This window comes from Martes martes (assembly GCF_963455335.1).
Source record: "Martes martes genome assembly, chromosome: 4".
Lineage (NCBI taxonomy): Eukaryota > Metazoa > Chordata > Mammalia > Carnivora > Mustelidae > Martes > Martes martes.
Window position 1 is genome coordinate 189,946,615 of NC_137891.1, and position 24,325 is coordinate 189,970,939.

The following is a 24,325-nucleotide window of genomic DNA, read 5'->3' on the forward strand; positions in this document are numbered from 1 at the left end:
TCAGGGGAGAAGCCTGGGCCCGTGGGCAGTCAGGACACTCCTGTCTCCGCCCTGGGCCTGTCCTGCTCGCGTCCTGCTAGTCCTCGGCTGCGGCTCGGCAGCCACAGAGGAGCGCAGCCTCAGCTAGGGTCCGGTCGCTCTCAGAAGCGTTTCTCTTTCTCTGCCCCGGCCCCAGCAACACCAGCCCTTCTCCCTCCTAATTTACTGATGGCTCCACGGCCCGCTGGCAGAGGCGCAGGGGGCCGTGTGCCTGGTGTGCTGGGAGCCGGGGGAGGCTGACACGCGTCACGGCTCTGCAAACACTGTCTGAAACGGCACGCACACGCGGCTCCAAACCTGGGCGCAGCCAAGGAAGGGCGCACATCACCCCGCGTCCTGGAGGAGCAGCCGCAGCCTCAGCCTCAGCCAGAATCCGCTGTCGCCCCGCCAGCACCCACACGTCCGAGCTTGGCTGGGTCACAGCACGAGCCCGAGCTCCGACCGCCCTCAGGGATGCTGTGGGCAGCAGAGGGCCCGCCCTGGGCCACTCCTGCCCCCCAGACACAGCCTAGTGACCCCAGAGAGCTCAGCAGGGCGGGGTGGGGCGCTCAGGACAGCAGGCGAAGGTGTTTCTGCGCCTTGGACAGAGCACAGATGGCAGGGCCCAGCCCGGCTGGCCCCCTCTGATCAAGACGGTCCAGTCCTGGCCCCTCTAGATGGCGGGGAAGGCGGTCCTGGGTCCCTCCCAGAGAATCGGGCCTGTCCTTGGCCAGCGCAGCCCGCACTAGAGCTGCGCCCAGCACTGCAGACCAGGGTCCCGACTGGGGTCCCCTCCTTGCTCCTCCGGCGGCACCCGGGCCACCTGCCCTCTCCCACACGGGGACCTCCCAAGGGAGGGGGGACCGCAGCCTCGGGCCTCCCAGCAAAGGGGACAGAGAGGTGTGTTGGGGGCATGTGCACGACCCCACTGCCCAGATGTCCCCCTGCCTAGACCCCCCTCAGAGAGCTCTGTGCCCCACACCCCCCCATTGTCCCCCTACCCATGTCCCAGCAGGGGAAGCCCTAGTGCTGCTGGGGACAGGGTGGTTCCCTGATCCCCTCCAAGCTCCACACCCGGCCGCTCAGCCTAAGCAGCTTCTCCTGCTCTTCCTCTTCCCACTCCTCCTCCAGGAAGCCCTCCCTGAGTACCGCCCCCCCCCACGCAGAAAATCACACAGAGGTAAGTTTCCCAGGTCCAAATGGCCATCCTGTGTCCCCAACTCCCCAGGTGCGTGCCCAGACATTGCTTGGTCGAGGGAAAGCAGGGACTTCACGTCGTGTCACCACACCAGACATACTGCCCACCGGCTCACCCACCAGGGCCCAAGGTGCTCTGAGTCCTCCCCACCCAGAAACCCGGGACAGGTTTGGTGGGGGGGTACGCACAGGTGTGCACAGGTGTGCCCTGGCTGGATGCCCCGCGCCCTTCCCTCAGCCGCAGGCTGACCTTGTGGGGTGTGCGACCCTCACCTTTTTGCCCTCTGCCTTGTGCCCAAGCCTTCCAGACGGGGGCAGCGTGGACACGGTGAAGCCACTTGGGTCCTCACAGTCCCGAATCTTCGACTCCTTCATTAACGAGTCTAGTTTCTTCTTGGCAATGTTTTCCACACGCTTCCGATTGGTGGCGACCTGCCAGAGCCAGACGGCCACCCCTGTGCCATCATCCCAGCCCTGCGGCAGCAGCGGTGACGGCCCCCAGGTCCCTGCTGGAGGGGCCTGCTGGAGCTGCGGAGCCCGAGCCCCATCTCGGCTTCTGCCCCTGGCCCCAGCCGCACACTCACTCCTACACAACATTGCTTATCCGCACGCCGCCCCGCCGCAGGGCTGCCCAGCAGGCATGTCATTCGCCCGAGACCCCAGACAGTGGCCAGCAGGCCCTGAACGAAGTCCTCTCTGATTTGAACACCTGCACGTTCAACGCTGCCCGCAGCAGCTCAGCAGGCAGCTTTCCAGGCGTCGGGCTGGTGGGCCTTGCGGGAGGAGGTCAGCGTAGCCGGTGGCCACGCTGGGCTCCAGGAGCCCTAAGCATCTGGGGATGTGGGATCCCACCACTGGCTCCCAGACACCTCAAGGAGTGGGCAGGGGGCAGGGACAGATGGCCGGCTGGCAGCCTCCAGGTGTCCTCCCGGCCTAGAATAGCCCCCGCCCCCTGGTAGCCCTGACACAGGGGAACGCCTCCAGGGCAGGGTCTGGGCCGTGGGCATCCGGGCGCCCCAGGGCCCAGGTCGGAGTCACGCAAGGTAGACGTCAGACAACCTGGGCTCCCAGTCCCCTGGGGCCAGAGAACTGCGCTTCCACATCCAAAGCAGAAGGCACTCCGCTGCTTCAGGGCTTTCTAGAACAATTAGCCTGCGTGGCTGGGAAGCTCCTGCTCAATTATTTTTCCATCTGATGGCCCCTCGGGGAGAAGTAATGCCTTCCTCCCTCACAGCAGTGGCTTAGAACAGTGCCCAGAGGAGAGAAGAAGCTAATCACAGAGCCCCCCGAAGGCCCCCAGAGCCCCCCAGAGCCCCCCAGCCCCGCTCTTTTTCACTCCTCAGCCTCCGTGCGTGGCTCCCCCAGCCCCAGTGCCTCTGGGCGGAGAGCGGGAAGCCCGCTAGCCAGGAGCTCGGGCCGAGCCTCGTGTGAAGGGGCAGGCGGGGAAGGGCAGCCCCTCCGGCCGAGCATACGCCCAGCTGTCGAGCCACTGTGCAAAGCACCCCCGCATCATCCCAGTACCCCCCTCAGCCACCTGCCTCCTCCCAGCAAGGCTGGGAGCTGTTCGGGGCTGCAGCTCCCCTCCTTCCCCAAAAGGGCCTCCCAGCCCCTACTCACATCCCCGTTGAGAAGTTTGCAGTCCTCGTCGATCTCGTCCGCACTGTCTTCATCAGACACCTCGCCCTCCTCAGCATCCTCACTGATGCTGGCAGGAAGCTTCTTGCCCTGGGGGGAGGCGGTGGGCCACGGGGGGCGTCCTGCGGCAAGTGCTGGGAGGCCAGGAGCCGCCCGAGAAGCAGCCCTTCTTAAGCTCGGGGACTTCGGGTCCCGGGGTAGAGGCCAGCCCGGCACCCCCTTGCTGCTGCAGCACGGGAGGGAAACGCTGCACTGTGCACATGGACGTCCCTAGACCGAGGGGCCACCCCGGGGGAGACTGAGGCCAGGTCGGGGGTAGGGCCTCCCCCGACTCCTCAGATCTGCCACCGACCGTGGCAGCCCCTCCTGTCTAGAGCAGGGCAACTGTCTCTCACGGGGCCCCAGCCCACGGTCAGAGGCCCAGCAGAGGACGCCCGCCCGGGGAGGGCAGGCAGGGGCTCACCTTCACCAGAATCTTGCCCTTGAGCATCTGCGGAGAGGGAAGCCTGGTGGCGTCCTCGCCGCTTACTGACGACAAGTCCAGCTTCTCCCCGAGGATGTCAGTCAGGTACCGGGCCATCTTCTTCTGCTGGATGACACTGCAGTGGTTCTCAATGGACAGGATCACCGGGTACCTGGGGGCCCCGACGCGGAAAGAACAGAGTGAAGCCAGGGGAGGGCCAGGCCCCACCTGCCCGAGACCTCAAGTCACCTGCACCGGGGAATGAAAAGATCTTCCCAGCGGCCAGGATAGACGGACCCGCCGGCCGCTCCGGGAAGGGGCCCTCCAGGGGCTTTGAAAAGCAGCTGCGTGGGTGGGAAAGGGGCTGGGACAGGTAAAGAAGCCTACAGTGCATGTCCCAGTACGAAGAAACAAAGGCAATTAGAAACTCCAGGAAACCCAGGGGACACATTCAAGCACGTCAGCAAGTCATGGTTTAAAAACGATGGGCCCAACGGAGGTGCGACGCCGAGCGGTGACCCGACGGAGAGAGACAATCGGGTTGGCCTGGATAGCGGAGACACGGTCCTGCGGACGGCTCCGGGGTCCCAACACTGGCCCCATAAGAAAGGAGACATCAGCTGGGCCCATGCCATGGGGCGGAACATCGGCGTCACCGTGCCGTGCAGAACGGAACGGAATTTTCATTATACGCTCTTCAGCCGCTCCGTTTACTTTTTAACCAAGTGCACATTGTACTTGGATTTTTGCCAACAGGTAACATGATCTTTTTAGAAAACGTAGGTGGCCCCAACCTAGAGGGCATGAGTCAGAGCAAGAGACAAGTCCCGTGCTGTGGAGCGGGCACACAGGGTTTGGGGCAAAAGCATTCATCTCCCCGTGTCTCAGGCGAGAGACAAGCCTGAAGTGCGAGGCGCCGGGGAAGAGCCCCCTCTGCCTGCGAAGATCACGCTGGTGCACAGCACTCGCAAGCCCTGTGCTGAGACCTGGTTCTCCGCACCTCCGGACACCTGTCCGTCCCTGGCCTGACACGCCTCCCCCGCGCGCGGTTCTGGGGCCCGGGCCGCCGCTCCGCACTCCCACCGCCTTCCGGCAGCCCCACACAGGGCGCGGGCAAGCCCTCTCGGGAGGGCCCGTCCATTCTGCTCCCTAAATCAATCTTGCTTCTCCGCCCCGCCCCGCCCTCATTAAATTAGTTCTTTCCTTGCCTGGGAGCCTCGTTTAACCAAGACTCGAAGGTGACTGTGGCTGTGGGGAGGCGGTCTTCTATTTCCAGAAACTAAATTGGATTTTGCTCGACGGTGTCTGGAGCTACAGCTGAGTGACGGCAAATCGAGTTTGGACATAGAGCAGCTTCTGGGGGGCAATTAGTGCCCGAGCTACCAGTGCTGGAGAAGGCTGACCCCGGGGCCCGCAAGTGGGCGCCACAGGGAACGCGAGCGCAGGTAACCCACCGGCCGAAGCTCGTCTGCCCTCAGCAGCTGCCCCCACCACCCTCCTCTCCCCAGACCTGCGGCTCCACTGCCTTCCCTGACCCTCAGCCTCAACGAGAGACCCCAGAACCAGTCCTGTGACCTCTGCAAACATGCCTCCTGAGAGAGGATGTGGGGGAGGGGCAGGAAGAGCCACACGAGCCCCTCCCCCACCCTCCTGCTCCGGGCCCCTTCCCCAGTCCAGCCACTCACTCATTCTTGACAAAAGCGTATTTGTTGATGGTTTCGATGACATCTTTGAAGAGGATCTTGGAGGTCAGAGTGTAGCCGTGGTGCACGATGGGCTCCCCGTCAGGCCCGTCCCAGCAGTCCACTGTGGGCGGGCAGACCTCAGTCAGGCAGGCCCACAGCGCAGGGACCGACCGAACGCGTCCTCCTGCTCAGCAGCGAGCACCAGCAGGAGCCTGTCCCAGCCCCTGCCTGGGAGGAGGGCAGCCACCCTGCTCAGAGCCGCCACGGGCGTGTCCCCAAGAGCAGACGCCGGTCCGCAGCCCAGGCCCGGGCCAGAGTCCCCCGCACGCACCCTCCACGCAGCGGCAGCCGGACTGCAGGACCCAGGCGTACATGTCCGCCCGAGACTGGGACATGAGCTGGTCGCCCACGAGGTAGGTGTTGTGGGACGCGGTGATGAAATAGTGGCTCAGCGGCCGCGTCATGTCCTGGTGCACGCCATGGTGCTCGGGGTTGAAGATGTCGCCGGCGGGACTCCGAGTGTAGTTGGTGAAGCCTGCGTGGGGGGCACGGGGGCTGCTTAGCCCCGAACGCCGATCCCGCCCCGAGGCTCATCTCAGCCCCACCCACCCCTGCGCCACGTAGGACAGGAAGCTGCCCGCTCGGGCCACCTGTCCCACCCTCGCGTTGCCGGCCCGCGCCCCCCATGGGCCCGCCAGGACAGCTAGACCACAGCGACGCCCCACTCACCGTCGATGCCCAGCACCCCCTTACTCTTGTTTTCCGGGCAGGGCTCGAACTGCTGGACGATGTCCCGGCAGCTCTCAAGGGTCACACCCGCCATCTAGGCCAGAGCAGGGGCTTAAGCCCAGGCTGGCCCGTCACTGGCCTGGGCTAGCCTCAGGCAGCAGCCCCTGCCTCCGCCACCACCGCGGCCTCCCCCCTGCCTATCGTCACACCAACACTAACCACGGCGGGGGGAGGCTCAGGCCTCTGTGGTGTGCTTCCTGGACTGGGGGGCACGCTGGCTACCCCCAGTGTCACAAGACTTGGGACTCGGTGGCCAGGGAACTACTGGTGGGTCACACGGCTTCAGAAGAGCTGTCTCCAACTTCAGATCCTTGAAGCCGGGGAAGGGTCTTTGGTTCCATTGGCTGGGCCCCCCCTCACCGCCACCGGGCTAGGCATCTCAGGAGCTATGGACCAGGGCCATCCCGGCAGAAGTCCCCGTGTGGGAGGAGGTACAGGGGAACCAGGACCCAGGCCGACCTTGGAGGGACCCAGGGGCTCAGGGATCCTCCTCTCCCTGCCTCCCCCTGCTGCCTCCCCACATTGCTCACACAGGAAAGCTGCACCACAAAGATGAGCCCAAGACAGCCCTTCACATCAGTGACCCCATGAGCCAGAGGCTGAGTGACCTCCCAGCGCCCTGTGGTGCAGCAGGCCAGGAGCCCCCAGTTCCCAGATGCAGGCCCACCATTCCCAAGGAATGCGGGTGGGGGTGCGTCAGAGCCCAGAGTCCAGAGGCCTGGGTGAGGGCTCAAACGGCCTTCCTGGTAGACAGTTTTTGTCCCAGATATATGTTCTAGAAAGCTTAGGGTGAAGGACAGGGAATAATGAGTCAGAACTGCCCACCCCAGACAGGACCACCCTCCCGCCTCCACCCCCATGCACACCAGCCACCAAGACAGAGAACCCACAGCCTCGCCCCAGGGCTGCCCAGGGTGGCTGGGCTGAGGAGATTAGGGTTAGGGTTAGGGATAGGGTTAGGGTTAGGGGATAGGGTTGGCGTTAGGGGATAAGGATAGGGTTGGGGTTAGGGCTAGGGTTAGAGTTAGGGTTAGGAGATGCCCTGCACATCAGGATCCTGCGAGGCTGGTGCAAGTCTCTCCCGTCCAACCCCAGAGATTCCCCAGCAGTGCGGCCACAAGAACAGAACCCCGTTAATCTGTATATGTTAGGGGAGGTATCCTGGGAGAACTGTCCTAGGCGCAGCCCTCTTTCATGTCCCGGGCTTGAGGCAGCCTTGCAGGGCAAGGTAAGGCCGGATGCCTGCCCAGGACTTAAGGGCTGTTGGTGCCTGTGCGGACACCACGTTGACCCAGCCAGCCTGGGTCTCTCAGCCGTCTCTGCTGATCCAGCCACTGGGTTTTGGGTCCAGCCCAGTGGCCGATACCTATTATCCCTAACCTAGAGTCTGACTCCCTCCCACTCTCTGCCCAAAATGAGGTCCCTGAGGGTTTCAGGAAGTTTCAAGTCTGGAAGTTGATCCTCAAGGTGGCCTCCCACTGGCCCTGAGGTGGGAGCCACAAGCTGTTTGAGCCCTGCCAAAGGAGCGCTCTTTCCCCCAGAAAGAGGGGGCGCAGGGACACCGGCCTTCCCCTCTCCCCCTGCAGGTTCCAGCGTCCTGCCCACCACAGAAAGCAACAGCCAGCTCCTGCCTGGCCCGAGGTCAAGGGGCCCCCGTCCCTGAGCCTCTGGTCACTGCACCCCCCATCTGCAGGGCTATGCCCAGGGAGCCCTCCGCCTCTTCGGATGGGCGGGGGGGCATAGAGTCTGGAGAAAGGGGTGTGCATGCCCCTCGGACACCCAGGGCATCCAGGCATCTGCTGGACAAATGGGCGAATGGCGGCGGCGGTGGGCCTGGAGCTCAGGGGTACAACCTAACCAGACCTGTGGCAGGAACAGGAGGGATGACTGGAGCATAGGACCCCGTTCCACAAGGAGTTCCACGCGAAAGGTGCTGTGGCGAGGCACGAGCTCCCTTCAGGAAGCTCGGGGTGTCTGTGGTCAGGGCTGAGCTGCTCAGAGGCCCAGAGGGGAGAAACCGTGGAACTTCCCCACCTGCTCAGGGTCTCCACGGGACACCCCCTCGAAGAGGCTGGCATGGCCCATGACGGGAACCGAAGCAGGTCCATGGAGTGGGACCCTGAATGCCAGGCTGGCGCCCATCCTTTCACACGGAAGCGTTCTCAGCCACACTCAACCGGTTCAAGGGCCCTGGAAGCCCGAGGGGAGGCCTTGTAGGCTTGGACCCTGCACCTGCTGCCCAGGCCCTCACCTTCTGCTCCACCTCCAGGAAGCGCTGGAGGTCAGTGACGTCCAGGTGGTCCTTGTGGTCGCTGTAGGTCAGCATGAGCAGGTAGAGGTCCCGGCGGGTGGACATCATCTTATAGAAGGCACAGAACTCCTCAAAGCCCAGCGTCCCCTGGTGGTCATCTGTGTCTGCTTCCTGCAAGCCAGAAATCTGTGTCCCCCAGTGTCCCACCCTGATAGCTACCTGGGATCCTTGCAGCAGAGAATTCACTGGGCTCCCCCGCCCCGACTCTCCCACCAAGAAGCCACTGAGTGACCCTTTAACACCGATCTGACCCTTCCCTCCCCTAGTCCCAGACTTTCAAGGTCAACTTACACCTAAACCTGGCACAGTCACCCCACACTGAGAACCAACACCCCACACTGGAATCAAAACTCCACTCTGGGGGTCAGCACCCCGCGTTAGAACCGACACCTCCCTGTGGCAGCTAACAGGCCACTCTGGAGTCAATGCCCACCCCAGGCTCTGAGCCTGTGATGGTACCAGGGTGCCCAGTGGCTAGAAGCGCTCAAGGCCGCAGGGTGTACTGAGTGCCCTGCCGTCAGTCTCCACAGTGGGGAGAGAGCACCTTGCTGCTGTCTCCCTCTTGCCGACAGGGCAGCTCACACAACACCAGCAGGACCCCGCTGGATGCCAGTGAGACCACAGACTCCTTTATGAACCCACCACTTAGGGAGCAACCCCTGAAGCGTCAGACCCTGGGAACACCAAACACCAGAGCCGGGACAGACCCAGAGGACGAGGGACCGGGCAACGGCAGGCTGGAGGAGCACCCAGAGGAGCCTGAGGTGCCCCGGGGCCATGGCGATCCCTGGGAATGGATCAGAAAGGCCCCACAGAAGGTGCCTCTCCAGCCGCGAGTGCTCTGGGATGTGAGCAGGAACCCCCTCAAGGCAGAGGGCACAGCGGGAACGGACGTGGGGTCAGCACCACGGACAGCAGCGCTCCCGGCCCTGCTGCGTCTGGACAGTCTTTCCTGTCCACGGACACAACCTGGGGTGACGGGGGTGGGGCGTGGGCGCCAGGTCCCTGAGGCCCGCTCTGAACTGGGAGCGTCACCAAGGAACCAGGGACCACAGACACCCCCACGTCCCCATGCCCAGGGAGAGTACTCCTCTTGGGAAGGCAGATCTCCGACACCTGCTCCTAGCTGGGCACTGAGATGGGCACAGAGCAGGGCCCCTGAGCCTCAGTCCAGGACCCCAGCACCCATGCCACGGCTGGGACAGGACCAAAGACCACCTGTGTCTGGAGCTGTGTTGGAGGGCAGCCCTGGGTCTGAGAGTCAGCAGGACGGCCAGGTGGGCAGCCGTCCCGGGGTGTGGCTGGATCTGGGCAGGGACGCCCATCGCACTGTGTCTAGCCCACGGGGCGATTTGCCCTCCCACCCAGTTCTGTGCTGGGCTGTACCTCCAGGAGTCCAGGCTGGGGAGGCTGCCTGCCCTCCGTCCCACTGCGAGCCCTCGGGACGAGTGAAAACATGTTCCGAGGATGAGACTCAAAAGCACAGACCAGCCCCTCAGCCCCAGTCCTTCGGCCGCTCCTTCTGCCCACAGTCACGGGCCGGCCAAGGCCCACTCCGGCTGGAGCCACTCTGCTGGGCGCCCAAGGGCCACGCAGGGCCTAGCCACACTGCTGTTACCTCAGACTTCATGAAACTATGTTCAAGGTGCCCTTTGCCCTATACAGATCTCTCCTTTATCAGGCACTTCTAGGTGTTGGAAATAATCATGAAATTTCTTGACAACCAAGTGGACTCTAGTGATCAGAGCTGCTTGGCCTGGTGGGAAGTCAGTGCTCCTGTTCTGGGCTCCAGAGCACTGGGAGGGAGGCCGTGAAGATGGCCTGGGAGGCCCGGGGACTTGGGGACTACCGTGGACACGGTGGAGGGGCACAGGCACTGGGGTCCACAGCTCTAGGCCAGCGTCCACCCCACACCCTTGTTGCGTACTTCCCTCTGGAGCTAGCCCAGAGCCGCCACCACACACACACACACACACACACACACACACACACACACACCCGTAGGCTCCAGGCTGCAGGGTCTCCCACTGCTCTGGGCTTCCTCGAGGGGATCTGGCCAGAGCCCGGACTCAGCCAAGCCAGGGGCAGGTCAGAGGGCTCTGCGGGGAGTCCCTGTGTCTGAAGCCTGCCTGAGAGGCCCCATGTCCCTACAGGATCGGGTGGGCACGGGCTCCCCAGGGCTCCCAGCCTGGGCACATCTTCAAGCCAGGACTTTGTGCATGACCTTCAGGCCCTGGGAGCCTGCGCACACTCATGCCCCATTCTGGGAGGGGACGATGCTCTCCTCGAGCCTCAGAGGACAGGCTGGACCCTAAGGTCTGAGCCAGCCTCTTGCCCCAGAGTGGTCCCCGGAAGCAGCGTCGGCAGGGTACAGGTGGGGAGCTGATCTGCAGGCCTGAGCCGTCTGCCACTCCTCACTACCCAGGCAGGCTCTGTCCACGTGGGGGCCCCCAGGAGGGGCCCTGGGAGCCTCCTAGTCCTTGGCCAGCAGCCCAAGGGCATCCCACTGGCCCCTTCATTCACGCTCTCCTTGCTCAGCCCAGCGCCAGCACCTGTCTGTCACGAGAGCGCAGGGTAAGCCCCAGAGGCGTGCCCCGTGGAGCAGCTGGCTCTGTGTGTGTGAGAGATACAGAGTCAGAGGGACCGAGAGACAGAGAATCATCTTTCCAGGCTGCATCCTAGGAGCTGGGCTTGCCTGCCCTTCAACCCCACAAAGCAGGGACCCACTAATGCCACCTTTCTCCGCACCACACCAGCTGGGGTTTGGAAGGAGAGACACTAACTACGGACTGTAAAGCCTGCGTCTCCGCCCACAGATGCATTTTCCGAACTCCTAACGCCGGGCCCACTGAACCAGGAGGCGGCCCCGGGCGGGGCCCCAGAGCTGCTGCCCACAGGACGGGCCAGTGCCGGACGCTCTGGGGGAGAACGAGGAAAGGGGGTGCAGCCTGCTTTGGGTGGCTTCCCTTGGGGACCTGACTGGGCCCGAATGCCCCCTAGCGAGGGAGGGCCCCCAGGAGCGGCTGCCACCATGCCCCGGGCTTGAGCCGCCTCCGCTCCACCGACGTGAGTTGTCCCCACCCCCGTCCCCCGCAGGCCCAGCCGGGACTTCCTGCAGCTCCAGCTGCGGCTCCCGGGGACGCACCTGCACCGGCCCCGCCTCACCTTGAACATCTGCTTCACCCTCTGCCGCGGCAGGTTCACGTTCAGCTTGTGCAGCAGCTGTAGGACCTCGCCGATGCTCAGGCTCCCGTCCCCGTTCTTGTCGGCCTCGTCAAACGTCTGCTTCAGCCACTTCAGGGCCGAGTTACGGAGCAACACGGTCCAGCAGGGCCAGCCGCGCCCCCAGGCCATGGGCCGGGAGGAGTGGAAGGACCCCAGCCCCAGCGCCCCTTCCCTGCTCCTCCTCCCCAGATGTGTGAGCCCCCCCCAGGACGCTAGCCCTTCCCTGACGCCTGCCCCCCAGACCAAGGATATTGGTCCCTGGTACGCTGGCGGCGGGCCAGGCTGTCCTCGTCGCTGATGCCGGCCATGAGGTAGCGCAGGCCGGTGACCCAGGTGCGCGCCTCATCCCCACTGGGCGACACCAGGTCCAGTGACTCTCGGTGGCTGCCGTGGTAGATGCTGAAGCAGCAGTTGGGGTCGAAAACGCCATCGGGGTGACGCTGGAAGACCTCAGACCGCCGCCCCTCACTCACCTCCTGGATGGAGTCGATGGAGACTGTGGGGGGCAGGGGCACCGGTCACAGCCCGCCTGGTGCTGGGGGCCCCCGCCTGCCGCAGCGGCTCAGCACAAAGGGGCAGGAGAGGCGAGGCTGGGGACAGCCGGCGAAGGGGCATGTCAAGGGACCCTCGAAAATACGGACGGGCTCAGGCTGGGGAGCCCACCCCTCCCCGCTCTGCTCTGACCGTAAGGTCTGCTCCCCGCTTCCTTCGGGTGTGAAAGAAAGAGGTTCACACACTCCCCCGGAGGAAGGGGGCCGCCTCCCCCGCATTAGTAATCCCAGGCATGTGGCCTCTGCCCCAAGCCCAAGGATGCAGAGCAAGAGAGCCCGGACAAGCCCCTTCTGTCCAGCTCCGGCCAGCTCGTGTCCCCGCCCAGATGCCAGCCTGATGCAGGGCTGTCCCCCTGGTGAGCGCTGGCCCCGCAGGTGGTGGAACCAGGGGTGCAGCGGGGTCCCACTCTGTGTGCCCCAGCCCAGGTGCCCCCAAAGGTTTCCTTACTGGACTCAGCCCCCGGAGCTCCAGAGCCTCCACGCAAGACCTGAAGAATGCCGAGCCGACGCCCAGCCGACGAGCTCAAGAAGGCGTCTCTAGGCTCAGTCCCCGCACGTGTGGCAGGGCCCCTCACAGCGGGTGTGCAGGGCACAGGCAGCCAAGGCCCCCTCTGGGAGCCAGGCACCCGGGGCTGGCCCCCCAGCTCTGTGCCCTCCATCCAGCTCTCACTGCCTCCCGTTACTGCCGGCCATTTCTGCTGCTCTGCCCGGCGGGCGCTATGCCCTTCTGGGGGGGGGGGTCATCCTGCCCAGGGCAAGGATGGTGGGGCAGCCCCATCAGTGCAGTGAGGGGTGGGCTCACCCCTCTGTCCTCTGCTCCCACTCCCTGAGCTCCCAGGCATGCCGAGCCCACCTACCTGGGGGAGCTGCCTACTTCCCTTCTCCAGCTCCCTCGGTGCGTGCATGTGCCTGGCAGGGGTGGGGGGTTCTGAGCCCCTGGACTGGGAGGGGGACAGTCAGGGAACAGCTGCCCCCCATTCCTCCTGGAGGCCTTCCAAGGCCAGAGACAGCTCTAAACAGTGCACTCGGCCTCCCCTCCAATCCTGGCCAGTCTCTGCCCTGTCACCTCTCCCCTCGAGGGACCTCTGTGACCCCATCTACTGGTCCCCTCTCTCTCCATCCTCTGTGTTTTCTTCCGTGCTCGGCTGGACATGAAGTTGCCCTATTGTGAGGTGACTGCCCACCTCGCACTCGAACCCAGTACAGGGAACAGTGCTGCGTGCAAGGAGGAGCCCCGGCTGAGCACTGCGTCTCCACCCCTCGGGGCCCAGAGGGCAGTGCCAGCCCTCTCCTCCAGGGTGCCCTCCAGGGGCCTCCGCAGCCCGGCTCTCTCCCAGGCCCCACGGCAGCGACGGTGCCCTTGGCAACTGCGGGGCTGAGGCCTGGCCCTGGCTCCCCTGGGTCTCTCCCGGCCTGTGTGGGCTCTAACGTGTCCCTTCCTGCCATGCCACGTTCAAAGATCAACTATGCCCTCCCCTCCCCTGCACAAACCCTCCCAGCTCAGGACCGCTCCTGGCCCCAGGCTGCCTGAGCTAGCCCCGGGCACAGACGCCTGGCCCTTGGTGTGCCCAGCTGGAGGCTCTCTCTCTGTATTTCTGGGAGGACTTGTCCCTCAGCTCGACGGAAGCTCCTTTTGCCCCTCAGCCCATCCCAGATCCCACCCAGGAAAGGGCAGCTGGTCCCCAGAGTCCTGGAGGGCTCTGCCGGGCAGGAACAAGACCAGGGCCCTGAAGGGCTCCGACCCCTCCCTGCCTGGCATCCAAGGTCCCCTCAAAGCTCCAAGTCCACTGGACCCATGTGCCAGGCCCAGAGCCCCCAACCTTGCTGCCCTCCCAGCCGCCCGCAGCTGCCCCCCACCCCGTGCCCTCCCCCCAGCGCCGCCCGCTCACTCTTGGCCTTCTCATTTTTGCGCGACGGCCGCCAACGGATGCAGGAGCGATGCTCGTCCAGGAAGTAGAAGCGGACCAGGCCCTTGGAGCTGCCACGGAGCTTGACCATCTGGGTTCCCGCCTGCATGGCGCTCATGCACCTTTCCACTGGGCGTCCGTGGATATGGCAGACAGACGGGCAACACGGAGAGAGACGGATGTGGCAGACAGACGGAGGACGCAGAGATAGACGGGGCACTGTGAATGCTGGGACCCCCACGAGCTTCGGGGGTGCAGAGACCACCCACACGCCCACCTCCGGGCCCACGGAGCCCACCTGAGAGACCGGGGCTGCCCAGCCTGGAGGCTGCCACCTTCCCTCATGAGCCTGGGCCAGGTGCGGTCCCAGGCAGGGCCCAGGGCTGCCACGGCTGTGCTTTCCTTTGCTCTGGCCATTTGCCCACCCTCTGCCAGCCCCAGGGACACCACAACCTGCCCCAAAGTCTACGACGCCCTCTCCGAGGCTGCTACGCAGTGTGGCCTCTGTGCCTGGCACAGGGAGGTCCCTGGCGGGCAGCTGGCAGGCGGGGGGTTCTCCTGAGAGCCTGTACCCCCCTCCTGTGGCCTTCAGGAAAGCCGCCCTCCTCCAGGAGGCAGGGGTGACTCGGCGCAGTCGACCCCTGGGGGTCCAGAGGGGACCCTGTGAGGCCAAGTCTTGCACTGGGTGCGGAGAGACAGCACCAGACTTCAGCTCCAGAACGCAAACCCATCCCCCAGCGCCCCTCCTCTGCCTGCCTGGCCTCCTGCTGCAGCCTGCATGTCTCTCCATCCCAGGGTGGAGGGGTCGCTCCCGGCCAGGCCAGCAGCCCCATGTTGCCCCCAGCCCCCAGCCCCCGGCCCCTTCACACCTGCTTACAGAAAGCCAGGCCTCAGAAGCCGCCATCTCTTTAAGCACCAAGGAATTACCCCCACGAGACCCACCCAGTGAGGGACCCTCCGCTGGCGTGTTGTGGAGACGCCGCCTGCCAGGGGAGCCCAGTCGGGCAGGACCCCCTGGAGGAAGCCAATCCCTGACCCCGCACTGCAGGGTGGTGGGAGACGGCCCACGGGGAGGCCGGGCTCCATGGGGGCCTCGGGGAGGTGAGGACACAGGTGGTGCTGGTGTGCGGGCAGCGGAGTGGAGAGACGAGGCAGGGCCTGGGGGCTGGGCGGCCCGGAGGCCCAGAACAGGTTCTAGAAGCCCCTGAGCCAGGCCCCATCCTCCGGCTGGAGCAGAGACCCGGGGGGACACAGAGCCCACATGGGGCCGTCCACGGGCCAGCCCCGTCAAAACAGACAAGCAATCTTCCCGTCACGGCCAGGCAGGCTCGACCCCCACACAGCTGAGTCCCACATCGCGAAGGGTGCCCCTGCCCCGCCGGCGGCTCGTGTCCCGCACGTGGGGCTTCTACCCCACTGGGGCTGAAGGTGCACTGCCCCCCGAGTGCCAGGGACCCCCCCGAGCAAAAGCTGCAGAGCCGCCGGAGTGCCCAGCCAGGGTCCTGCCCCCAGGTCCCCCCACCCCTGACCCCTCACCCTCCCCACTGCCCGCTTGGACTGCAGCCTCTGGGCCCCGGGGCGGGGGTAGGGGTGGGCGGGGTGGGCAGACCAGGGCACTGCGGGAGTCTCCCAGAGGGAGACCCGAGGGGCAGGAGGCTACCGTTCACACCCCCGGGAGCGGCCCCCACCATCCTGATCCCAGGGGCTGGGGGGCTGGGGGGGGCTCGCTGGGCAAGCACCCCACGGCCAAGCAGGGCTGCCCCCTTACCTAGTGGGCCAAGCTGCCACGGTGGGGACACAGTCACACTCAGTCCGACCCAGAGGAGGGCCTCCGCCAGGCAGGCCACAGCTCCCCCGGGCCGGCTGGGCTCCGACGGCCCAGGGACCGACATGCCGGGACAACAGCCAGGGCGGCTCCTGGAGGCCAGAGAGGGCCCGCGTCCCCTACCCCACCTCAGCAGCAGGTCAGGGAGTGGCAGGGGTCACAGAGGCCCCACGGTCCCCCTCCTCTCTTCTGCCTCCTCCTCCTGACAGCCCTTCCTTCAAGGCCCCCAGGGGCTGCTCCCGGACACCTCTGGCATTGGCCCAACTATCCCCCACGGTCCTATGGGGCCCCTAGGCCAGACTGCCCGCCCCGTGGGGCCACAAAAGGATCCCCGAAGAAGCAGCGCCTGGAGTCTGAGGGCAGGGGAGCCGCTGCACCTCTGCCCACCCCGCCCAGCCTCTGCCCAATCCCCTGTGCTAATCCAGCCTGGGTCCAGCCCAGCTGGCCAGAGGATTTAGGCCAAGGGAACTCCCAGCTGGAGACCAGGAGGGCACTAGGCAGCTGGCAGCGTCAACAAGGGCCCAGGCCACCAGCCCCCACATCCTGGCCAAACAGTGACAGCCAAGACAGAGGTGGTCACCCTGGGGACCCGAAGAACACGGCTGTAAGGCCTGGGGTGACTGTCCTCATGGGACCACCCACCGTTGCTCACCATCCTCCCCATGCTGAACGCAAAGGCTGCTGTCCCTGCCCCATTCTGGCCTGAGCCCCGGGAGAGGACCCTACTCCCAACCCCACATGTCTTGCACTTGCCAGGGACTCTGAGGGGTTCCCACAGTCCCCAGGGGGAGGGGGTAAATGGGACAGGAGGAGCAACATGCCCCCCAGCCCCCAGCCCTCTGTGGACTGATCCAGAGCTGAGCGTGAAGGGAGGGTGGGAGTGCCCGGGCCTGGATCTAGCGCTCCCACTCCCGCTCCCTCACCCAGCTCCAGGCCCCTGGGTGGGCAGCCTCAGTTCCCAAGGACCAGCCCCAAGGCCTGACCCCGCTGGGCCGCGGCGGCCCACTGCCCTGGGTGCATTCATCACGGAATCCAGCCCAGAGGCTGGGCTGCTCTGGGCCTCCTCATGACAGACCCGGCCTTGGGGAGAAGAACCCAGCCCAGGGAAGACCCGCTCGCCCATGTGCCGACCAGATACAAGGCCCAGACGAGGACAGTCCCCCTGCCACCTGCTTGTCCTACGTCACTGCCCCATTCCATCTATCAGCTGTCCCTCCCCGACACGGGCCACTCCCTCCTGCCTCCGAGCCTACAGCTCTTCGAACCCAGGCTACCCCTGCTCCGCCCGGCTCCTCTCTCCCCCCCCATGCCTGGCCCCACTCTGGGGGAGGGGGTCCCACCTCCTCGCCGCCCCCACCCCGAGCCGGCCACACCTGTCATCCTAGGTCACGCCCCCGAGCTCTCAGCCACCAGCCGATCAGTGGTCTCCTGCCATCAGCCAGGGGAGCTCCTGATCTGCCCGTGTAGAGGTGCGCTTGGGGGCATAGGTTGAGAGGGTCCAGCCCCTGCACCCCAGACACCCTAGGTCCTCCTCAACACCGCCAAGGGCGTGGTCCTCCGCTGCCCAGCCAGAGGAAGGTCCCGCTAACCCAGCCTGACGCAGGGCTCTGCCAGAGAAGGCCGTCCGGCACCCGGAGGCCCCGGTCACCCCACCCCCGCTCTGAGACTCCGTGAGGCGGTGGACGCAGAGCCGGGGTCCTCCGGGGCCATAGGACACCGTGAGGTAGCTCCCGGCTCTGGGGGTGCCCATGTTACCCTACAGTGTAGCTGAGCACGCTGATTGCGTGCGAAGGCCAGGCCCCCGGGTGACTGCCAGGCTGAGCTTGAACCCAAGACAGGCCCTGAGCCCTGACGGCCCCATCCGCTGATCAGGAGCAAGGTCCCTCCCACAGCAAGAGCTGAGAACGTGCTCTCAAAGGGAAGGGGCAGCAGCACCCAGGAGAACCAAGCACAGGGCAGGGGGGCCACACCAACCCCCAAGTCTATGTATGACCCCTGAGCCAGCCCCCACCTGCTCCCTCAGGGTCCCCTGAGAAAACCCCTGGGAACGGACTTGGACCCACACCCAGGGGGACAAGAGCCCAGCCCACCCCAACAAGGAGGCCACAGCGGGGCCCAGGATGGACTCACTCTCCACCCGGCACCTGGCCCGGCTCCCACCCTGCCTGCCCCTGCGAGCACCGGCCGCCCCAAGTACCCTGACCCCAGCCTCGGTCCATGCCCGTGCTCAGTCCCAGTCACCAGCCCCCGCAGGGCCAGCAGATGTGGCCTCCGGGCCCTCGAGCCAGCGCACACCTGTCTGACAGGCACAAGCCGGGGCAGCGGGGGCAGCTGGGGGCCAGTAGCCCTGGCCAGGAAGGGGCGGCAGGGCTCCCTCACGGCCTTTCCTCCTCAGGCCCGCCCCACACACCTCTCCATGGGTTCTCAGTCCCGGAAGCTCAGCCGTTCCCTCCGGGATCCTCACGGCTGCCTGATAAGACCCCACACGCTGATCGGCGTGCCCCCAAGCCCCCAGGGCCCTCTGGGGCGGGACCACCCTGTCCTGTCCTTCTCTGTCCCTGTGCTACCTGGGGCAGGTCCCCATCAGACCCTCAAAAGTGGGCGGCTGGGCCCCCCGTGCCAAGACCACCAAGCCAGCCCCAGGGGGTGACAGGAGGCAGCACCTGGCATGGCCGTGCTGCGGTCTCGGGCTTGGCCACCCCCGGCAGAGCTGGCACCTGCGGTGGCGGTCCTTGTGGAGGCTGGTGCAGCGGTGTGCCCAATCCAGATGGAGGAACAGGCAGGCCACCTCCCCAGGGGCCTCTGGGCCACCTCCCCAGGGGCCTCCGGCCCACAGTGACACTCCAGACCACAGGGGCCCATGGCTGAACCGCTGACCTGGATGCCTACCCTGGGCAGTCGCCAGGAAGTGGACTCTGAGGGCAGCCCCTGTCTCCGTGCCTCAGTCTCCCTATCTGGCAGCAGATCCCCTCATCCCCTCCCTCCTCTCTTCCTCCAGTGGCCACAGGACCCTGGCTGCAGCTGCTCCAAGGGAAGAGCATCCCCGGCTGAGGTGGGACACCACTGGCTTGGCTGTAAGCTCAGACGCTGACCCGTCCTCACACAGGAGCTAGCAAGAGGCGGGGGGTGGTCAGCGTCTCCGCCTCCTCCCTGGGAAGGCTGGAAAATCAGCGCACCCTCCCAACAAAGCCCACAGACGACGCTCGAAGTCTTCCCCGAGCGAGCGCGCGCACAGGCGGACGGTTGAGGTGCTGCGGGCCCCTTGCACGGCGGGGGGGTGCAGACACCGGCCCGGGCCTTGCTCGCCTGCCCCCACCTCGAGCAAACGCACCCGGGGGCCGGGGCGCGGGGGGCACGCCTCGCACCTCCCGAGCCCCCCGGACAGCCCCCCTGCCTGGGCAGCCACGCCCTCCGCGGGGTCCTCAGCCCCCTTCGGGCGCCCTGAGCTGCACGTCTGCTCTCTGCGGGGCACCTCCACGTGCAGGAGGTGCTCAACCGTGCGCGCGGGCAGGGGACAGGAAGAGGTCAGCGGGCCCCAGCCGCCGCGCCCGGCGCCCGCGTGCACCCACGGGGACCGGCCCCAGCGCTGGCCAGCGCCCGACAGGAGGGAGGGACAGGCCCACACACATATGGTGGAGATTATTTAAACGTCTGAGGAGCAGCTCGTGCCCCCTCCCCCTGCGCGTCTGGGCGCCTCCTCCCGACTATTTTTATTTTATCAGGCACCGGGAGTCGGCTCCCTCAAGCCCCCCCCCCCCCCGCCCCGGCAGGACTCCAGGATGACGGCGCCCGGTGCCCAGGGCCACGGAGCCAGTGCCGGCCCGGGGGACCCCGGGGGACGGTCAGCCAGGTTGGCAAGGCCGTGGGCAGTCCCCAGACAAGCCTGGAGGAGGGCTCGGGGCCAGGGGCGGCGGAGAAGCAGAGGGGGAGGTCCGTGCCAGACACTACCCCCCGCCACCACGACGTGCCTTTCTTCCCTCCCGCAGCACCCTCCCCGTGGGGCAGGCACTTGGCCTTCCGGCAGGAGCCTGAGAGCTTTGTGGGCGGGGGGTCCGGACCCACAGCATCACCAAGCTCAGAAGCGAGGAGGGCCGGAGGGAGTCCTGGGGGCAGACTGGTCCGAAGTCGCTCTGCCCCTTTGGACTGCTTCTGGCCGACCCCACCCTCTCCGGCCCTGGGATGCAGACCCCGGGGAGCCAGGGCAGCGAGCGTGCGGGCGGTGGGGGGGGGTGTGTGCGGGAGATGTGCTCCAGCGGCCCCCGGGCCCCCTCCACCACACCGACTGACCAGCCCCAGGCCTGGGCCTTCCGCCCTCAGAGGCCCTTGGAAGCTCATGCTTCCGGGCAGGGACAGCAGCCGCATGGCCCCTTCCTAGCTGGTGACACGAGCTCCTTCGGGGACCAGGCCTGAGGGAGGGCCAGCGGGGACTTCCTGTGGGATGGACGAGCCGTCCACAGACGGCCCGGGCTCCCGCGGCCGTGGGCACAGCGGACAAGACAGAGTCTGGTGCCCAGCGCCCTCCCACCAGAGAAGCCCCTGGCCACGCACTGCACCGCCACGCTGTCACTGAGGCTGCCGAGCACCGTGGGGACCCGGGTCTTCAGCACAGTGGGGTTCCAACATCCCGCTTTCCTCTGCCTGCCCGGCAGAGCCCAGGACCCGCTCACACCAGCCTCACGGAGGGTCCTTCTCAGAGTCCTGCCCCCTCCCGTCTCGGCAGCCCCCAGCTCAGCTGCAAAGGTGGCCTTAATCACGCGGGAGAGTCGTGTGTAGAGGGGACTCTATAAATAGCCAGTCCACAGCGTCCTGCCTTCCCAGGTGCCCTGGCTTGTGTGTTCCCCAGCCCCAACCTTCAGTGCCTGTGCCCTGACCTGGCCAGGGGCTGGGAGGGGGCATCTGGCCATACACACCCCCCTCGGCCAGGGCTCCCCGGAGGCAGGCACCCAGCTTTGTGGGCTTTGTCTGAGGGATCGGCCCTGGGGAGCCCCCGGCGATGGCCGGGGTAGGAGAGACAGACTCGCAGCGGCTCTGGGGGTGGGGGCATGTTCCTGAAAAGTCACCAGATGGAACTGGGCCCACCTGCTGGGAGGAGAGGAAACTCCTGCAGGTTGGGGGAGGGGTCCCCCCCCTGCATTGGCCGGCAGGCCCCGTCCCCACCCCACCCACCTGGGCCTGCGCGGGAGGCAGGTGGCAGCTGGCGGGGCTGGACGGCCGCCGGAGGAGCAGGCACAGAGCCACGGGAGCCGACAGGAAACAGAAGAGGCCTGAGCCTGCGGACTCCTCCCCGGGCCCGGTGGCTCCTCCTGGCCAGGGCGGCTTCCTCGACAGCCCAGGGGCCTCGGGCACCTTGAGGACTGTTGGGAAACAGCCGGGCTCTCCCAATGGGACTTCCTACAGTCCCCCCTATCTTGTGCAGGACCCCCAGCCCACTCCCCTGCGTGGGCTGGACCAGTGCCCCTGCGGGGCCTCCCTGAGCATCACCCTGACTCCCCTTGGCTGTGCTCCCCAACATGCCCACCATGGACCTGGGAGGGAGCTCAGCCAGGGCCACCTGCACCCGCCCCGAGGTCAGATCCACTCACGGCTTGAACCACATGGGAGTTTCCAAAGGTCAGCAGCTCCGCTGACTGGGGCCTGCCCGGGCCAGGGTGACTTCCGGTCCGTGTGGACAGAGACCGCCGGGACTCATGTGGACTCACAGCGGCTTCCTTCTCGCTGTAATTGACTGTCGGGCGCACGAAGCCCCATCCCGGGTCCTGCAGGGCAGGCTGCCCCTGGCTGGTTTGGAGGCCCACTGGAGTCTCCCCAGTGGGCAGCTTCCTTCCCCTCCAGCTCTCCGAGAGCCAGAAAAAATACATCCTGTCCTGGAAAGGGTGTCTGTCTCCCTGCCCGAGGGGCCTGCGCCCACTGGCCTTTCCCACACAGGAAGTCCATGCGGCCGGCAGAAGCCCACGTCTGCTGGAGGCAAAGGCCCAGGAAGGAAAAGATACTTCTGACTACTCATCCCTTCTTGAGGCCTCTACCCCCGAGAGCCCTCACGGAGCGTGGAGCTGGCCTCTGCACCCGAGAGGGCCCTCTGCACCCCCCTCACAGACCCCTGCCTCAGGAGAGGGTGCCTCCCCGCAGGGCCCATCCACTGGCTTTCCAGGAGAAGGTGCCAGGAGCGAGGAAGCCACGCCCCCGGCTCATTAGCTGGACAGATGGAGAGCCGGACCCAAGACTCCCGCCCATCTGCTTTGTCCTCAGCTGTTCATTTGAGACTGTTCTCTCCGCGGGGGGGGGGGGGGGGGGGCAGCACACTCACCCCAACAGACGATGGCCATGCCACACATCTCCCCCTCCCAGACGGGGGACACGAAGGGTGGGCTCACATCTGCTCCTGCGGCTGCCGCCCTACTCCCCCCCAAGACCAGGGCCCCTCCCTTGCTGGCTGCACCCTGAGTGTGTCCGGCCCCCCTGGGCCCTGGGAGAGGCCAGTCCCAACCCTGACAGCAGGCAGGCATCCTGCACGCCGGGGTTCTGACCAAGGCCGGGTGCTGATTCCACAGAACTCTCTACAGGTCAGGTAGGCAGGAATGTGCTGGGCCGGCCTCTCCCCAGGGACCATCCACCACGGAAGCCCTGCCCCACACTGGCATGGGGGTCTGCGGTCATCAGGTGGGTGCACCTATGAGCGACCCAAGCACACAGTCCCGTCTCTACCTGCCATCCTGTCCTCCGTTCACAGAAGGCATCTCGGGGAGGGAGGGGGGTGTGGTGGGGACAGGCATTCCAAAGCATCCACACAGACTGGACGTACTCTGCCCGCAGCCACCCTACGAAGCCACCTCCATGCTGTCCCTCTCTTGCACAAGAGACTCAGAGAGGGTCGGTGCCTTGCCTGTGGCCACACAGCTCACCGAAGCCCCCTGTAGGAGATGTGCCCTCAGTCCAGCCAGCAGTGATGTCCCTGCTCCCACATATGCTCTCCAGGGCCATGCAGTCCCTCCCCTATGTCCACACCAACCAGAGGGCAAGACACACTGGGTCCAGAACAACCGGGACCCAGCCAGCCAGAAGGCAAGCGGTACTCCCCTTGGGGTCTCAGCCCTTAATCAGGAAGTTCCTCTGCATCTGCCTGGGCTCGCTCCAGCTACAGCTGTGGCTCTGACCCCCTTCCCTCTCTGCTTCTCCCCACTCCTGGCCCCGAGCAAGTGCTGCCCTGGGGCGGACTGACAGCTGGCCCCCAGAAGCCCTGCCCCATCTGGTCCCCACAAGGACAGGGCCTGACCAGGTGCAACCAAGTGCCCTGGTGATGGCAGCTCCGGGCTGTGTCCCCTGTGGATCCCCGCTGTCCGCCCAAAGTAGTGCCGGGCCCCCAGGTCAGGACAGAGTGTCAGATCTCAGCAAGAAACTCCCACTGGGGTGCCAAGGCAGGAACCCTGAGGGCCCCACGGAAGGGAAGGCGGAAACGCGCGCCGGCCCCTCCGGGAACAGACGCCAAAAAGACGCCGCTGACCTGTCCATGGTGCTGACGAGGTTCAGGGCCGCCCTGCTGCCCTGGATGAGTGGGGCGGGAGGGGGCTGGACCAGGCGAGCCCCCAGGGCCCCACAGGTCAGAATACCCCAGATTGGACACCCCCCCCCCACTGAGGCTGGTATCCCATAGGGGCAGACTGAGGTCAGGAGACTGTCAGCTGGGCTGGGGCTCCTCCTCCCCCCGTCCATCGTCCATCGGGATTGTCTCTACTTTTGGCAGAGAAGCCAGCCCGGTGGGGGAGGATGGGGGGGGGCAGGGGGATGTGCAGGTGTTGTGGGAATGGGAGTGTTCCGGAGGCCCCTGGGGGAGGGGGTCAAGGCCTGCTCTAGTGGGCGCAGTGGGTCACCGATGGGCAGTTCCGCACCTGACCCTGGCTGCCTGCAGGGTCGTCTCAGCCTCCTTCCTTGAGTCCCTGCTGCTCCCTCTTACCTTCGTCCTGGCTGAGCCCACCGGGGTCCCCGGGCTCTTCCATGGCCCACAGGTACCACCCCCACCGATACCGGCGTGGCCCAAGGGGGCGCAGGTGGTGTACTGGCCCCGAGTGTCCCTGCGCCTGAGCGGGCGCCCATGGCCGATCAGCGAGCGCTGAGCCCGCCGCTGCTGCCAGGACCGCCCCTCCTGCCGGAGCCCCGCCCTCCTTAACCCTTCACTGCCCAGCCCAGCGGTGGGCAAGGGAGGAAGTAGGAGCTGGGGTGGGGTTGGGTGTCTCAGCGGGTTCAGTGGCTGGGGGTGGGGTGGGGGGCGGGAGGGGCTCTGGAGACACCCTCAGACCTCCTACCAGAGAGGGCAACAGCCCTCTCCCCTCAGGAACAAAATGCCCTCTGGTTGGCGGCCCAAGACCACAGGGTCCCTCAGATCACTACGGACAGCCTCCCCTAGACCCCAAGGGCTAGTTCTCTCCAAGGAGGGTCTCCAAGAATGTCCACGGCTTCAAGGATGGTGAGGGAGACACTTCCCGGGCTGCCGGGTCCAGGTCCGCGTGCGGGATGGATGACAACCTTGAGGGTCCAGGTCCCAGCCCCAGCCCCTTGGCATCCAAACCCCTCTATGCTCCTTCTCTGCCTCCCCCCGCACGTCCTCAGTGAGGGTCCTGCAGAAGATCCTGGGGCCCAGGGTCCTGCCTAGGCCAAGCAGGGAGCATTCCGGGGGCAGGGCGTGTGCTGAGCGGCCCCCACCTGAACCTGAACGGGCACCCGCCTG

The 24,325-nt window shown here is 66.1% G+C and overlaps 1 protein-coding gene across 1 annotated transcript in view; it reads right to left on the minus strand.

Moving 5' to 3' along the window:
- The window catches only part of PLCH2 (phospholipase C eta 2), a gene marked incomplete at both ends in the record, with an annotated part of 33,106 nt that extends 9,509 nt beyond the window's left edge, over positions 1-23,597 (minus strand). The window contains 11 exons of the mRNA XM_080801749.1: positions 1,489-1,647; positions 2,833-2,940; positions 3,314-3,485; positions 4,999-5,119; positions 5,330-5,533; positions 5,728-5,821; positions 8,039-8,209; positions 11,264-11,392; positions 11,575-11,819; positions 13,764-13,910; positions 23,555-23,597. Coding sequence (XP_080657875.1) covers positions 1,489-1,647; positions 2,833-2,940; positions 3,314-3,485; positions 4,999-5,119; positions 5,330-5,533; positions 5,728-5,821; positions 8,039-8,209; positions 11,264-11,392; positions 11,575-11,819; positions 13,764-13,910; positions 23,555-23,597 — 1,593 coding nt within the window. The remainder of the gene's footprint in view (positions 1-1,488; positions 1,648-2,832; positions 2,941-3,313; positions 3,486-4,998; positions 5,120-5,329; positions 5,534-5,727; positions 5,822-8,038; positions 8,210-11,263; positions 11,393-11,574; positions 11,820-13,763; positions 13,911-23,554) is intronic.
- Positions 23,598-24,325: the final 728 nt, after the last annotated feature.